At 37.8% G+C, this 17670-nt stretch overlaps 1 protein-coding gene across 2 annotated transcripts in view; it reads right to left on the minus strand.

Annotated features, from left to right (window-relative positions):
- The window catches only part of cpne5b (copine Vb), a 236459-nt gene that overhangs the window by 35198 nt on the left and 183591 nt on the right, over positions 1 to 17670 (minus strand). For both annotated transcript variants that reach the window (XM_017712880.2, XM_017712889.2), the window contains one exon: positions 17380 to 17441. In XM_017712880.2, coding sequence (XP_017568369.1) covers positions 17380 to 17441 — 62 coding nt within the window. The remainder of the gene's footprint in view (positions 1 to 17379; positions 17442 to 17670) is intronic.

The raw sequence follows: 17670 nt of genomic DNA on the forward strand, positions 1-17670 counted from the left end.
CCACTTCAGCCTCTGAAGTGTAGTGGCCACCTGCTCACTACTCTGACCTGCTCTTGTGTTGACTATTTCACCAGCAACATGCATCTAATGAGATGACCGGTTACTGGGGATGTAGAATTACAACCAGAAAAAGCAAATGAAAATCAAGATCCAAGTCACATATGCTTTCAACATACATTCTAATACATAATTACATACATATTCAGTTACACAAGTAAAATGCAAAAAAGCAGCAACACTGTAACATTGATAGCTTATTACACAAGGCTAGTAAAACCTCATTGCAGTGCTCATCCACAATTAATAAATGTGTTGCATATATAGTAAAGAATAACTGTAATTTCTTTAGAGAACTAAAACTGCATGTCTGCAATTTTTAGTTCATTTTTTATTCAATAGAATCATATTTCAACACTGCACATATTAGAGTACCACTCTTGTTTCATTGTTAAGTTCCAGGTGGAAACAAAAGTGTTAAATTCCTCAAATGCAGAGCAAAAAACTGGCCAATCAGGATTTGTTTTTCTGTGGTATCTAGCTAGATATAACTAAGCAACCTCCCATATTGGTTAGGAGAGCTGAAGAGAAGGCATAACGTCTTAGAATAATCATCTACATCATTACGAAGTGACAAAGGAATCAACCAACCAGGCTTTGATTTCCAATAGGCAGAACCAATTTTGTTCAACAAAATGTCACTCTAGGCCTTCTGGAGGTTCTAGATGCGTCACTGAGTGTGAATACAGGCAGCAGTCTAATCAATGGGTTATTACAAATGGAAAACGGCAGCAGTTCTATATTAGACCTCTCTACAGAAAGAGTCACTGTGAAGCTGCTACAAGGTAAAACATGATAACATGTCTGTCACAAGCTTCACGTAAAACATGGATTTTCTTTTGGAAACTTCAAATGTTTTTAATCTTAAACATCCTTTGTCAATTTTTTTCATCCCATCTGCAGCAGTTACATGGTGTATACAGGCACCAGAAATTTTCGGAACAGAAAATTAAAGAGTTGTTTTAACTCTTTCACAGTAGTATAGTATGGGCTGGAGGTTAGGGAACCAGTCTTGTGACCAGAAGGTCACCGGTTCGATCCCCTGAGCTGACAGTATGTGATTGAAGTGCCCTTGAGAAAGGTACCTAACCCGCAACTGCTCCCTGGGCACTATGGATAGGGCTGTCCACTGCTCTGGGCAACTGTGCTTACTGCCCCTAGTGTGTTTGTGCTCACTAGTGTGTATGTGATGTTTTGCTGATGGGTGAAATGTGGAGGTGAGATTTCCCTGTTGTGTAACTAATAAAGGTCACAGCAATTTTACAGTGCACTGAGAAAATATCTGTACAGCTAATGCAGGACAGTTCCTCTTGCAACATTTTATAGGTTTCATGAGAGACAATATAAGTATAGTATAGTCAAAAATATTTAAAAATTCTTCAGACCAATCCTAGACATGGATTCTGAGGTCCCTAGCTTCTTCTCTGAACTTATTGTGCCTACTATCATTCCTTACACAGTGCTAATGATGAACATGCTACAGTACTTATGCTATCCTTTTTAGTGGTTGTGTTGTTGCTGTTTAAAAGCCTTTGCTGCACCAGTACTAAACACGGTCTTGCCAGTTGTAGCTAGCCCAAGTTGAGGTCTTACATATTCAATGTGCATCAGTCTGCTTGCATGTAATTTCATCTCTGAAATGCTATGCTTATAGCATATGGCTGTATGTTATATGTGCTTTGGAAAGTGCTGGGAAGCAATTGTTGTTAACACGTCTTCGATTCACTGAAGTAGGCCAACAAGGATTGTTATGTCACTTTTCCATTAAACATTAAAGCACCACGTCTTTATTATGAAATGAAAGACATGCTTAAAAGGAAAAAACAGAGATGTGCTTTTCTTTTTTTTCTTTTTAACCAACACACTAATGTAAAGCAATTAAGATGATAGGGCACTTAAGAAAGAATCATAATCCAATTTTCTAAATTATGAAATTTGTGCAGTATTAATCTTTCTTATTAGTCATGCAGTATGCAACTTATGGTAAAATGAAGCATAAGATCGAGCACCCTTAGGGACTGAAAGGGCAAGAGCAGACAGAAAAAAACTATTAAATTTATAATGAAAAGGGGAGAAATTTACATTAACCTTTCAAATCCCCAGCTAATTCTAAGACTCTTGGCCATTTGTAACCTGGATAGTAATTATCCCCTTTATTAATTCATGAAATGCCATGTGACTTGTGAAGCCCATTATGTATTAATATACAACTCTCATAATTCAATATTATGGGGGATGATGAGGTCAGACCTGTGTGCTAAATGACTAACAGTGCAGGAGGAGGAGGGTGGGGGGTTAAATGACCTTCAAAAAGAGTTACACGTGTTCCCGTTCATGCTAATGCTGAGAAACATACAAACATACTTTGATAAATGTTGACAGTGTTAACACGGTTATGTCAACTTCAGCAGGAGATCACTTTTTATTATGATGTTTTAATAGACAAGCATAACCAATTAGCAAACCTTCGTCCACTGGAAGTCACATATTGTTGTGGAACACTGTCTGGAATACTTCAGTTACAGATATATGTATATGTATACATGCAGGTATAGCACTCTAGCTGTAAATCTGAATAGATTGTCCTTTCAGAGGTGGAACTAGTTTTCCAGGGGAAAGAATTCATGGTAATTGGGATGACAAAACTTCATGCTGGGCCCTGAATTACCTTTCTGATAGGCACCAGTGTGTGTCCCTGCGACACCATAAATCTGATCTACTGCTAATAATTAAAAATGTCCCACAAGGCTCAGTACTAGGTCCAGTATTATTGAGTACATGCATCATTGATATTGCCGCCTCCAACTCAGACTGCAAAGTACACCTTTATGCAGATGGAACTGTTTTATTCTGTTCTGATGATTCTCTACAGGTAGCAGCAGAAAACTAAAGTGGTCTTTTCATGCCTTATAAACATCTTTCTAGCATCATTCTAAATGTGAAGAAAACCAAATCATGCTGTTTTCCATTTTGACTTCCAGAATTAAATATGTCTCTAAATACAAGTACCTTGGTATATAGCTGAAGAACATTAAATGTTCATACTAGTCAGCAAATAAAAGCAAATGCTTGGTTTCCTGTACTGAAACAAAACATGTTCTTAATGCACACTAGAAAAGGGACTGTTGAGACTACTCTGCTACCAGTCAATGATTATAGTGATGTAATATATAGACATGATTAAGGCCTCAAGCCCCTTGACACGTTTTTTTCCTCTGCATTGATATTTATCACCAGAGACCCCTACAATACTCATCACTGTACCAAAGAACAGGCTGGTCCTCTCTGGTACTGTGGCAGGAAACACACTGGCTTCTGTTTATCTACAGAGATCTTACATCACATCACATCAATGCTCCCTGTAATGTAAATTTAAAATTCATTTAGACTGGATCACCCTTCAGGTGCGTCACTGGCATCAATGGACCATTTTAAACTTTTAATCTCCACCAGCTCACAACTGTTTTAGTTGATTTAGGTTTTGTTTATTATTTTTTTAGCTGTTTTGTTAGTTGATTATTTACTTGTTCTTATTTATTTTATTTGTTAATTTTTTGTATTTTTTTACTATTTTATTATTACTTTTATTGTTTTCCTCTCTGTCTTTCTGTTCTTATCCTACTCAGTTGTTTTATTTATTAATTTTTGCTACTAATCCCATTAATAGTTTTGATTGTTTTGATTTGTTAATCTATTTGTACTAAAGTTTCCAAAACTAAGGTTGCTAATTTTCCATTTACCAGTGAAATAACATTTAAACTTTCTGGACCAAGCAACTGTTTTACTATCGATATGTTAAGTTTTGCAATCTAAGTTGCATTGTAGTTTATTAATATACTGTTTGTTCTGTTTGGGAACAGAAGGAGGAAGCCTTTCATGACTTGCCTGACACAACCCAACATGTTGTGTTTCTATATAAAAATATCTCAGCAAGATGTTTACACAAGCAACCCACACATCTCTGCTACAAAATGAATATGTTGATTGTTTCCAGCTTCTAGCTTTTCTGAACAATTCAACTGAGTGCAATAAAGCACATAAGAAACATTTAGTGTCAGCCACTGGCAACCTGAAAGAGCTAAATATCAATAAATATTTACATATAAATATATTTATTGTATATAGATATCTACTGAATTGGCTAAAGCCAGTGTTGAAAACACATTTCAGATTTGTAACTGCCTTAGACTTTAAACTGAAATTCTGTTGCTTTGACTGACACTATACCTTAAATATCTCTCTTTTATTAAAATAAATGCTTGAACATTCCAATTTGTCATCGTCTGAACAATCATAATGCTGCTGCAACTTTACCAAATGTTTCAGCATAAACATTTTAGCTAATGTTAAGCATAACCCAAAAAGCTAGCCAGTTCATGATTAGCAAACGAAGCTGTGAACAGTACACACACAAAATCAATATTTTTCATTAGAACATTAAAATTTTCGCTAAATTGAAGAAAATATGTTTCGGTAGTGACAATTCTTCATGTTACACACTGATTTTTTTTCAGACTTTGGGACAACTTTACTCTAAAAAAAGAATGTAACTGCTCACCATGTTTCAGTAGTGACAAAAATGTGGGGCAGCTTTAATTTTTTTATTTTTTATTAAAAATTCAATTTAAAAACTAAATCAAAATATTTCAACTTTACTTTAAAATAAGTTAAAAAGAGAAAAAAAACACACAAAACAAAATGTAGGTATTATATGTAAATTGAAATTTAGGTGTTTGGGCCAGTCCTCCCAATAGAAAGTACCCTATAAATGATGATTTATTTTTCACTTAGTAGTATCTCATTTAATGCCTTGTGTTTAAATGGACTGTAGCCTTATCACTGTGAATACCTAAGATCTGAATGCTTGTTTGTTTTTTTTAGTTTATCTTTTTAGTTTTACTGTGCAGTTTGGTACAGTGGTATATATGTATACACAGACCAACACTTCATTAAGTACACCTTGGATCTACAACCTTTGTCAATTTTATCAGCTCTACTTACAATATAGGTGCACTTTGTAGTTCTATAATTACAGACTGTAGTCCATCTGTTTCTCTGATACTTTGTTAACCCCCTTTTACCCTGTTCTTCAGGGGTCAGGGGCCCCACAGGACCATGATGGAGCCGGCATAATTTGGGTGGTGGATCATTCTCAGCAATGCAGTGAAGCTGACATTGCGGCCAGTGGTGGTGGTAGCCAGTGCTTTATTTGTGTCGTGTTCTCCTAGAATGAGAACCGGTATTTTTTTTTTATCAAATAAAATACAATAGAAAAAAAAATATCAATAAACACATCTGTATTAAATTATACTAATTTATGTGTAGCCTCCTTTCCAAAAACCCAACCGGCTCATTTCATGGATAGTAACTGCAATCCTACCGGTATCAAGTTCAAATGTTTTACAAGCTCACGCATCAGGAGTGCTAGCCGATGGCGAGATCTGGAAATGGCAAAAAAGATAACTGACTTTGTTGTCTTTTCTTAAAGAAGTAAACAAAAATGATGGGGCAGAGCAAGTTGCTAAGAAAGCAAGAGAGGCTGAAAAGGAGTACAGTGATCCTTAGGCCAGTGGCAAAGCCAGGACTAGCAGCAATGTTGATGTTGCTAGTTTGGCAGCATTGCTAAGAACAGCTGGAGATTCAGGCCTTTAGGGAGTACAGGGACTCAAATGCACTGAAAAATCCTGATGGACTGAAACAATTGTGGGTAGCTGTGAACAGTAATCCAAACGCAAGTGGAGACTGTAAGCTGGGTTTCTCCCAAATGAACCTGATTTTCCAATCACAGTGTTTCCAGATTGTCATTGCTTCTGTTTCTGAAATGCGCTCGCACAATATAACTGAGGGCTGTATTTGCAGTCTTGGATGGCTAAAGAACACCAAACAGCCACAGACAAACGGAGCAAATCATGAAATCAGGTGGAGACTGTAAATGATGTGACTGCGTTGTGGAGTCATTTGAATAATCAGGCAAAGTTAGAAAGTCTTTTGTCACTGATGTTGGTATTCGGGCTGTTATTTACATGTTATGCAGTTTTGACACCATGTTCGGAGGAAAAATTAGGAGGCTGAACATATATTGTGTATCTGAACACACTGTAACATTCAGTTGACACCTCCAGTCCTCCCACGGCATTGTCAAGATGTTAGGGTTGAAACAACTCTATGTAAAGCAGTGGTCATACTTATGCTAGGTCTTTTTATAGCATGAGAGCTACTGTATTAGGTGTCCTGTCGCCTCAGGTTTGGCACTGGTGATGGAATGTTAGTGTGTGTTGCGCTGGTACAAGTGGATCAGATACATCAATGCTGCAGGAGTTTTCAAACAAGGTGTCCACTCACTGTCCAGACACACTTACTGGTCTACCTTGTAGATGTTAAGTCAGAGACAGTAGTTCATCTGTTGCTGGACAGTTTGTGATCCTCTAGTCCATGATTAGTGGTCACAGGATGCTGTTGGCTGGATATTTTTGGTTGGTGAACTATTCTCAGTCCAGCAGTGACACTGATGTGTTTAAACCCCCAGCAGTACTGATTCACTCAGACCAGCGCAACACACACTAACACACCACAACCACCTCAGTGTTACTGCAATGCTAAGAATGATATACCACTCAAATAATACCTGCTCTGTGGTGGTCCTGTGGGGAACCTGACCATTGTACTGGCATTGTGTTTAGCTTGTAAATTATACCTCAGACTCTGCAGACCTGCAGACCTGCAAAGTTCAATAGGCATAAATACTGGTTCTTTGAGGCCATATTTATGACTGGTTCTTTGAGGCCATATTTATGACATCAGTTCCCAGCATGGGTTTTGACCATGGCCCAGCAATCCAATAAGGATGCTGGAGAAGCTGCAGTGTATGACAGGAGAGGCCTTTTGACTACAGAGGAGCCTGACGAGGTTGGATACAAGGACAAGAGCATCGATTGGTAGACCCTCATTTGTCAGGCACAATGCTGAAGCTATGTCTGCAATGCTGCAATGACTAGAATAGCCACAATAGCAACCCAATTACAGCAGATGGTGCCAAGAGTAGGCATTCCACATTCAGTGGAATGTCACTCTGGAGTACTTGCTATGTTATTTATTTGAAAGCATTTAGTGAAACTTATGAAAACATACAACCCCCCCCCCCCCCATACACATACTCCAAAAACCTCTTCAAAGCCATAAACTGGCATCTGACTGAGGGCTATAGGGTCTATAGCTGAGGGCTGTAATCTTCTATAATGGTGCATACTTTTCCTGTTTCCTCTTCATGTCTTTGTCCCATTACAGACGTGCTGTGGCCGGAGCAAGGGGAGCTCTTAGGCTCTAATAGAAATGTCAGGCCAGGTCCGGTGGTGTTTCTACGGGCTATCTGCCACTCAGCCATCAGGAGCGGCCCCCGTGGAGGTAAAGGTCAGTTTTTAATCAGAGTGCATACTCACTCAGCCAGCAGGAGAGCTCAAATCAGACCTGTGCATGAGCATGCGTGAGTGAGAGAGAGGAGGAGAGAGAGAGAGAGCAAGTGCTCTTTTCTGTACGTCTGTATGCACACGTGAGAGAGAGAGGCAAGAGAAAGAGAAGAAAGTGTGAGTGAGAGAGACAGAGAGGAAAGAGGAGAGAAATAAAGCAGAAGGAAAAAGGGGAGAGGAAGGAAAGTGATAGATAGATAGATAGATAGATAGATAGATAGATAGATAGATAGATAGATAGATAGATAGATAGATAGATAGATAGATAGATAGATGTGATATTGAGGCTAAAATAAGTGTGAGCTGTTCCTTGCTTCATTACTGTTGTACTGTTTCTTTTTCTGCTCCTCTGCTCGGCCACCAGACGAATCATAATTGATTTCTATCAGTGGCTACACTCCTGTAAGACGTCTTTAACCCACTCTGGAGTGTTCTATTTCTGATTGCACATCTCTACCGCAAATTGTAATAAAGGCCGGTATTGCTTTGCTCTCTCGCTTTGCCCTCACCATGCCATCTTGTTCGGCCTGGAATATTTGCAATGGTGAGGAGTGTGCTTCAGCTTGAGAGGCAATTTCCTCTTTTCATTTGGGTGAGAGCTTAATCAATTTATACTATTTCAGCGCAGTCAGATTGCTCACATAGACCGAATATCATTGCTCATGTTGACTCCATAAGCAAACATAACAAGAACACACACATACACGCAGAACTTTGTTGGGACACAGCTGGGTCCTGACGGAAATTTGTCAGGCTATAGATTGAGTCAGACAGTTTAGCTGATCTACATTCAGGTTTAGACAGACTTTTCTTGGTCTACATTCAGACTCAGGCAATTTTTCTGGTTTACAGTGACAGAAATTTATCAGAATACAGTTGGGATCAGACAGATCAGGATACAGCCAGAATCTGCCAGAATTTTATTAGGTTACAGTTGGGGTCAGACAGAATTTGGTCAGGTTGGAGTCAAAATCAGACAGAACTGTGTCAGGTAACACTTGGGATCAGACAGTATTGTATCAGGTTACAGTTGGTATCAGCTGTAACCTGATACAATACTGGACAGCATTGTGTCAGGTTATAGTCATAATCAGACAGCATGGTGTCAGGTTACAGTTGGCAACAGACAGCATTGTGTCAGGTTACAGTCGGAATCAGACAGAATTTTCTTTGGCAACAGTCAGATTTGGACAGAATTTTGTTGGGTTACAGTCAAGTTTAGACAGAATTTCATCAGGTCAAGTTGGGCGTAGACTCAAAACTTGAGCAAAATGTTCTCAGATTACATTTAGATTTAGACCAAAAATTCATGATCAACTCTGTAGTTGTTGGAAGATCACAAGTCCCAAAATCCCTACAATTCTGGAAGTCCAGGACAGCATAAGCCTGTTTAATTGTAGTGGTTTTCACTACATGGTATTAGACAGTTAATGGTATTAGACAGTGATTAAAATGATTATTTTGCTCCTTACATTGTGTCTGTATTAATTTATCGAACTTAGAAAAAAGTCAAAAATAAACTGTATATTGTGTATCATGAAAACATCTTCAAGCATTGTGATGTTGTATTCTTGTCATATTGACCACCTCTCCTTTCTTGTGTTATAAGACCTATTAGGTGTAACCCTATGGCTACAGTAGCACTACTGGCTGCATGACCCTTGCAACAGCCCAAGGCCTCCCTGCCCTTACAGTCCACCCATACCTGGCCACTCAGCCACATCATTTCCCCTTCATCTCTCTGGCACTGGTTTCACCCTGTCACTTCACATTACACTCAAGACCCACAGGCTGCTCACCAGTCTAGACCACAGACTTTACTTACATCTGCTTGGAGGGAGACAGTTGTACAACATGTGCCAACATGTAGGGATACATCAATACTTTTTTATTTCAATACTGATACCATGATCTTTTAATATAGATCAAAACAGAGTACCGATACTGATACTAACTTTAACCCAGCTGCCCTCATATGTCCTGATATTTGTACAATTCCACTTTTCAAATTTTCAAGTGTTACAAGCTTGACATCGACACCCATGCAAAAAAACATTTAAACATAAAATGGTTCTATATAGAACTCATGGTACAAAATAAAACCATTGCCTTTCCTAAAGAACCCATGAAGAACCATAACTTTTAAGACTGTAGGCTATTTTTCCTTCATGTTTATTTATGCAGATGTAATTGCAAGATTTGTTTCATATGATCATTTCAGACCAATCAAGGGATGAACAGGCAGGTAAAGTTGCCGATCTGTGTGAAGCAGGTATAAAGACAAGTGAATAGCTTAATGGTGATTCTGAAAACAACAAGAACCAAATAATAATAATAATAATAACAATAATAATAATTGTATTCTAAAGTAGAAGATTACCGAGGTACAAAAATTCTGAAGTTTTAAAATATCTCTTCAAAATCTTTGAATAAAAATGTTAATTGTGTCGTTATTTTCTCTTTTTTTCTGGGAAAAGACCCCCTTGCCTCTTGATCTAATTGTGCCCTCCTCCCTGGAATTTTGGCTTGCATGACACCCCTGGATTCTCAGACAAGAATCTTTAATGCTACTTGTTAACCCACACTGTAGACATGTTGTTATGTTCTGTCTATGCATGCATACACGTCATAAACTGCTTTGCTGTCTCGGACAAAGTTATCGGTATCCTTAGCGCCAAGATCAACGCTGTGTTTAAGTGCAGTGTCTGTGTTGATACAGACATTGTATCCATATCAGTGCAACTCTAGTAGTAAGTATCAATATCAGTACCCATCACAGACACTGAGTATCGGAGCCAACACCAAAACAATATTGGCACCAGTGCAATGCTACTGATATATTCAGTGGCTAGCTAGATCCAGCAAAATCATGGCCTGTGGTCAAACTAGGGCAGAGTTCACACTGGGGGGTTGAATTAGCACAAATCCAAATTAAACATTACCATTTTTTGATTGTATGTTTGTAGGGCTGGTTCAAGCCTCAGGGCTGTCAAAATCAAATGGATGAATTTGCTGTGCTGAATGTGCTCTGTGGCACATGTTATTGAACATTTTGTTATTTGCTGTTCGTTTTGTAGCCAGAGACCAGGCCTAGGTGATAGGGCAATGTAATCAGATACTCTTGATAATGTACAAGCAAAGTAAAAGGTGATGATCACTGTTTTTGGAGAAAGCTAAGAAAGAATTAGAGGTCAAAGTTAGCATTTAAAAGCTTGTAAATATGTTGGGAAATTGATCTTCACAATTTGTTTATATGCAGATGCTCCAATAGCCTTGTCTGGGTTAGGGTTAGAGCCTAGAAACTGCCTGTTTGTTCTCTCTGCTATGCACTGAAATGCTATGCTGCCACTTGCAGTTTCAGTTGAGTTGCACATGAGTTTCAGATTAGCAAATCTGCATCAGAAGAAGCTCATGAATGCATGTGTTTACAGCAATGTTTATTATAACAACGGGTAGGTTCCAAAAGATATTGGGTGACTCAATATTATATTATTTAATATGTGATTCTATTAAACTATTAAACATGTTCAAGATAACATTTAATGTTAAAAAAAGCATATAAACAAAATAGAATAGAAAGTAGGTCAAAGCTGAAGCAGGGTTGGGGTGGTATAACAGATAATCATGATTTTTTAACTAGAAAATATGATGCTAATTATTTTAAGTTGCTGCCCAGGCCTAAGGCAGACTGTCTCACATGTATATGTGGTGTTATATAGGCCGCTCTGCACTTGTAAATAACATGATTTATTCAGGATTATTCAGTGTATCTGGTGTGAAGTGTCACTGTATTGTAAACATATTTCATATTTTAAGGGGGACATATTTTATAAGGCTAAATGTCTTACATATGCATCATACATGTATGTATTAGGAGCAAGTGGGGGTATACAGCAGGCAAATGTCTGAAGGGTACAGGACTGTAAAAAGCTCTATCTTTTAAGATAGAGACTGTTTTAAGACACTCTGACAGAAAAAGTAATTGCTCTATCCAGGCTTTCTTGCTTGCACTCATACACTGAAAAGGCAAGCTGTGCTCTGTTCCTTCCCTTGAGTCAAATCAAGAGTTTGAGGGGCTGCCAGCACATTCTTTTGAGAATCGGAATTCCCTTCAAGATGGTGGGAGGGATTCCCTTGAGGGAAAGTCCGCAGGGGAAATCTGGGAGTGCCTCCTTTGTCCCAGATCAGAATGTACTGCTACAAACGTGAATGTAAACCATTACCGCAGAAAGAACAGATCTGAGCATGATGTTGAGCAACAATTCTATAGTAATTCTGTTGTATAATAATGTGAGCATAGCTTAAATTTCTGCCTAGAACATACACTCTCAGAAAAAAAGCTGCTAAACTGTTAATGGGACATTACCCCTCTAATCATTGTGATAGTGCCCTCAAGGGTATGTCTCAGGACCTTTAGTTAGGGATCATAATTATACCATAATCTATTGCAATTACATGTTTTAAGCTATATTGACTTTGTTCTGTATTAGGTTGTGGAAAAGTACAAACACACACACACACACACACACACACACTAACCCTAACCCTATATATATACACACACACATATTATATATAAATATATATAAACCTTGATTAATGAAAAATATCAATGACAATGTAGCCAAGATTTATATTTGATGTGTTGGATTGTGTGTTCATCAGATGTCATTGTGCAAGCAGATTTCTTTACCACACTGTCATACATCCAGTGTCCTTTTTTAACAACAAGGAAACATCTTTGAAAGAAACAGACTCTTAGCAGTGGACAGCTCTTCTCAGAGAAACAGAGCTGATCATTTGCAGAAGCGGCTTATGTCTCACTTAAAGCCAACAACCTTCGGTCACTTTCTTTGTGATCAGTGAAAGAAAAAACGTTTCCAGTGCCATTTGGCAGATGTGTTTCGAAAAGGAAAGGCATACAAGTTAAATGAGTGCCCTGTAGAGCGTGGTCAAGATGAAATCGATCTAAGCTTGAAGATGCGTTGTGTTCAGATGAGGATGTGTGCAGCTTATTCACATTCCCATTTGGTGCAATTAAGCTGTTTGTGTCCTTGTTTTGTCTTTGAGACCAATGATACAAAGTTTTCATTATATAGCATTCTTCAGTGGTATGTTTAATAATAGAACTAAACTGATTCCTGTTACATATCGCTGCTGTTGGAACAAAACCTTGTGTCTCCATTTTTGCCATTTTTCAGTTTTTGACATAATTTGAAAATGCCTATTGCCCTTTGCGTTGTGTGTAAATTTTTAGGGTGAACAGACCAAAATAAGTGGACCAACATTACGTGCAAAATGTCCGGTTCCATTAACTTGCATAAAAAGCAAAGTAAGTTTTTTCCTTCTCCTGTAAAGTTATCATTATGGAGACAGAAGATTTTGTTCCAACAGCAGTGAAATGTATTTTGTGTATGGAAACTGTATTTTAGATATATATTGCTTGTGTAATACTCCTATGAAATTAATAGCATTACCCAGCTTTGCATATGTATCTCTATGTTTACAGTAGCAGTCAAATGTTCATTTGAATGTAACTGACTGTCTCAACTAAAAATCTGCTTAAAAGCTTACAAAGTATTTCTAAGACAAATATAAATAGTGAAGTTCATAAACAAAAAAGTCTAAATTAAAAGAGATGTCTCATAACAAAGAAGGCTCAGCATATCATCACTGTCTCATAAAAACCTCCATTTTTGTCCTGTTTTATGTTTTCACATAATTTTGAAGGTCCAGTTCCCCTTTACAATGTGTTAATGTTTCATAATGAAAGGACCAACAGTAATGTTTGGTAATAATGGGGTTTTTATACCCCTCAAGCTATTGCTTGGCATTGGGCACTGTGATCTTAGACTCATGTGTGGCTGGTCCAGAGCATTCTGTTCTACTGGCAATATTTTTCTATAAACCTGTGTGTCCACTATTGGGTGACTGTGTCAGCAAGTGGTGCACCTTAAAGTTACTGAATTCAATAGAAATGTTGTCTGACTTCAGCTTCATAACACCAAAGAATTAGCAGTAAGCGATGATAAATAATTGTCTTATACCCCTCTTTGAAAGCATATGATTCCCTAAATGTTGCCTATAGAACACCGCTAGTAGCCTGTCAATTAAGAAATGTTTTTTTTTTTTTTTATTTAGGATTGTCCTATTTTGTAGAGCAAGATTTCAACCTCTACCCCTTGTAACTCAATTCCAAGGGGTTAGGGTGACACTCGAAAACAAAACAGGCCTAAGTGTAGCCTATTGATTGTGACAGTAAGTGCATTTTGGCTTGTAAAACACTATAGAACATTTGACTAGATAAAATAAGCATGAATACAGTAAAAAAAAAAAAACTAAACTAGAATATCTTAAAAATTTTCTTGATGTCTGGTGAGCTGGTTGGAAGAATACAGGCTAGATTCCAATACAAAGATTTGTATAATTCAACTACACACCTGTTTTAAGTTAATGACATATAGCTAAACATCATATCTGATTAGCTGTACTCATGGCAACCCTAGTACTATTAGATGGTCACTACAAATACTGGCTCGCCTTTTGGAAAAGGTTGAAAATTATTAAACTAACACACAAAAACAAAATAATGTATTGACATTTATTTGTAATTCTTCGTAATGTTAATGTTTTTCTTCTAATTTATGCCCTAATACAGTCCTGTCCATGCTAGAAAGCATCAAGAATTTCTGTTCCTTGTTCAGAAACATCAAATTAGTCTTTCCAAGGGCACCGTCAACTTGACTGACGGTGACCTCTCTTTCTGGAGGGAAGAATATCAGACTGAATGAGCATTTAAAAGTGCTGGAACCATTTCAAATCATATCTGTCACACAATGACCAGGCTGAGTGGTTTCCTCAAAAATCTCTCCAAAATAGCTCTATGTTTGGGAAGGGGGCGTCCAATGCTCACTCATGCGGCCCTGGACGTGCCAGCGGCGTGCTGATTCATTCGGAGAGATGACAGCGGAGCCCGCCCCATCCGCCCAGTGAAATGTCGAAGCATTTAAAAGACTAGCCAATCAATGTATGACCTTGTTTTTTTACTCCACTGCTCTTTATCTTCAGTAAAATGAAGCCCTGATTGTCAAGTGTTAGCATGTGACTAAGAGTCATAAGACCAAATACGTCTTGTGATGTTCATTACATGTGGAACTAAATTACATCAGTGGTTTTCCACCACAGAGGAGGTTGATCTTAGCCTTGAATAAAGTCTTAAAAATGATCAAATTCTGTAACACATTATTTGAGAGCTACATATATAGGGACTTCATAACACAGGCATAAACACAGAATAAAACAGTATGTGAATATTTGTAAACATCTAATGCCAGTAATAAATTTGGCTTGACAAAGCCAACCTACGATTCTTTTTATTTTTCAACGCTTTTTTTCTGCAGTTTTCAAGCTAGAACCTTGGGACATCATAGGAATGGCCTAGTAACACCTAAGCAAACTCCTGGGATACCATAGCATTGAATCAGCCACACCTTAGCAAATATCTGGGATTTTATAACAGTGGGCTAGCAACATCTTTTTAAGCCACTATCGTAGATACCAATAACCACGACATAGCAACACCTTAGAAACCACCTGGAATTTCATAACAATGGCTGTGTCCTTTCACAGGCCAACTTAAAGTTTCACAAAATTTCCCCCATAGTTGCAAGATGACATAAGATGTTTTATGAAATAAATGACCTTGCATTAATATAACAGCCTTTAAACAAAAGTGATGGGCATTTGTTCAGTTTCTCACAATGTTAAGACAATTCCTATATAACACAACTTATAAGTAGTTAAGAACAAAATGTCAGTCCTACATTTTAAGATTAAGTAATCCTTATTAGTCCCACAACGGGAAAATTTCCCCTCCGCAATCTAACCCATATCCGTGCAGGGAAACACCACATATGCACTAGTGAACACTAAGGAGCAGCGAGGACACTTGCCCAGAGTGGTGGGCAGCCCTATCCGCAGCGCCCGGGGAGCAGTTGGGGGTTAGGTGCCTTTCTCAAGGGCACTTCAGTCACGTGTTGCCGGCTTAGGGGATCAAACCGCCAACCTTCCGGTCACAAGGCTGGTTCCTTAACTGCAACTGCCTCTGAATGTTTCTACTTGAGTTAAAGTATAAAAATACAGTTTTCATTAAGAAGACTTGTCAGGCTGCAGACATGCACCACTAACTCTGTTATTCATGTCTGCTGCCATATAATGTTTTCAATAATGACTCAAAGTACTTTTATTTTTGATAATTAGGTACATCTATAATTTTGAGAGTTTTTTTGTACTCGCATAGAAAGACAGACAGGGAACTTTTACGAGGGTTATTTCTACTTCTACTCAAGTACAGGATATTTGTATAGGGATATGTAAATTAATGCATATTGAAAAAATATGTATGAAAAGTTTTAAGGCATAGAAATCTTCCATAGAACTCTTTCTTACTAGTCAGGGGCTAATCACAGGCCTACTTAATCAAATAAGGAAAGAATATTTATTAAGCTCGATTTTTTTAAGCTAAATTTCTATTTGTATATATATGAGTGCTGCCTCTGTATTACTGCCAATCAAATCATTACACTCTCTCCAAGCTCCACCTTTATTTCTCAATTGTCTATTCACTGCACATTAACCACTGCTATCCACCATTGTCCCAAGGCTTCAGTACATTGATATTGTCAGCGCAGTAGTCTTAGAATTTAAAGTTCCAGCTGCAGTTGAAAGATGTAATGGGGAACACCTAAAGGACGCTTTTGCCTTGTAGAGTATGTTGTTTTCTACCCATCAAAAGCCGAAATAACATCACCATTGTCAGTTTTCTGTCATCATCAGTTTTACTACATCAATAATCAAAGGTAAGCCATAAATGCAACATAAATATGTTTTAATACCCAACATGGCAGTATGCTTTTGGCTTCAATGATTAGATTTGGATTTTTAAGTTTACTTTTTTTTCCTCATATGTGTATCTGATTTTAACTTTGTAATATCTTTTTATGGGCAAAAATGCCTATGATGAGCAGAGAAATGCCTTATACTATAAAGTGTATAGTACATCGTGTTGAAGTGTTTGTTGGGTTGGTGTAAATTAAGTATTCTAGCCAGAATATAGAAAAAAACATTAGAGTAGGCAGGGTGATGACTGCATGGCTATTAGACATAGTCAGTAGCCTGATGCAACGAAACTGCAGAACATTAGCACGTATGGAAGCTGTTCTGCCAAACTGGCCTATCCACTTTTTCTCAGGCCTACCCAAAACATTTCTGCTATTGCCATCATTACAAGTTCCATTGCATGGGAATGCATCTTCAGTTCTGTCCAATCACTGCACAGGAACTGTTGCTATGCACCATTGCCTCAAGGCTGCCTCAAGAGTGTTAAATGGAATGTCCCTATGCAGGTAGCCTTAAAATAAAGTGTTACTTAAAAAATACTAAAGAAAATGCTGAGAACATGAGGGCTGCTTTCTTAGGTGGAATATGTTGAAAGATAAACATATAAAGCATTGAATAATATTTGTCACTGTTGTAACAAAAGGTTGTATATCCAAAACAGTCCATTCATTTATTTTAAAAGTATGAAAGGTGCCATAACTTTTGCACAGAGTGTATTTCATGTTTATTTTTCCCTTTTAATATCAGTCTGTCTTTTTCTAGTACTGTTATTGTTAGTTTGCCTAATTGTCTAAAGGAAACCTGTGATTGTCTATAGCTAAGAATCCCTAATAAACGGTTAATCATGAAAAAATTCCATATTGCTGCTGCGTACACAGGCAACACAACAGGGGGAGACAGACAAGACATTTCAGACATTCTGCACAGACTCCACATCTGCCAGCTTTGCTTATCTACTCACCCGCCTTTGATGTAATCGAGGAAAGTGAATTCGGATTCCACAGAGAAAGACAGCAGCGTCACCTGCGCAAAAGGGTCGAAAAACAAAATTCAGTTTAGCACAAAGCTGTGAGGAACTCAGGCTGCACAAATATGACAAAAATGAAAAACAGACGTTGTGTACAAGTAGATGCACACACAAACTTTTCTAATATGCTGGTCAACCTCACAGGTTTCAAATAATTATTGTAAACCTAAAAAAATAAAGAAGTAAACTACTTTAAGTTACCCTTTATTAGTCCAACAACAGGGA

This window comes from Pygocentrus nattereri, chromosome 21, assembly GCF_015220715.1.
Source record: "Pygocentrus nattereri isolate fPygNat1 chromosome 21, fPygNat1.pri, whole genome shotgun sequence".
Classification (NCBI taxonomy): domain Eukaryota; kingdom Metazoa; phylum Chordata; class Actinopteri; order Characiformes; family Serrasalmidae; genus Pygocentrus; species Pygocentrus nattereri.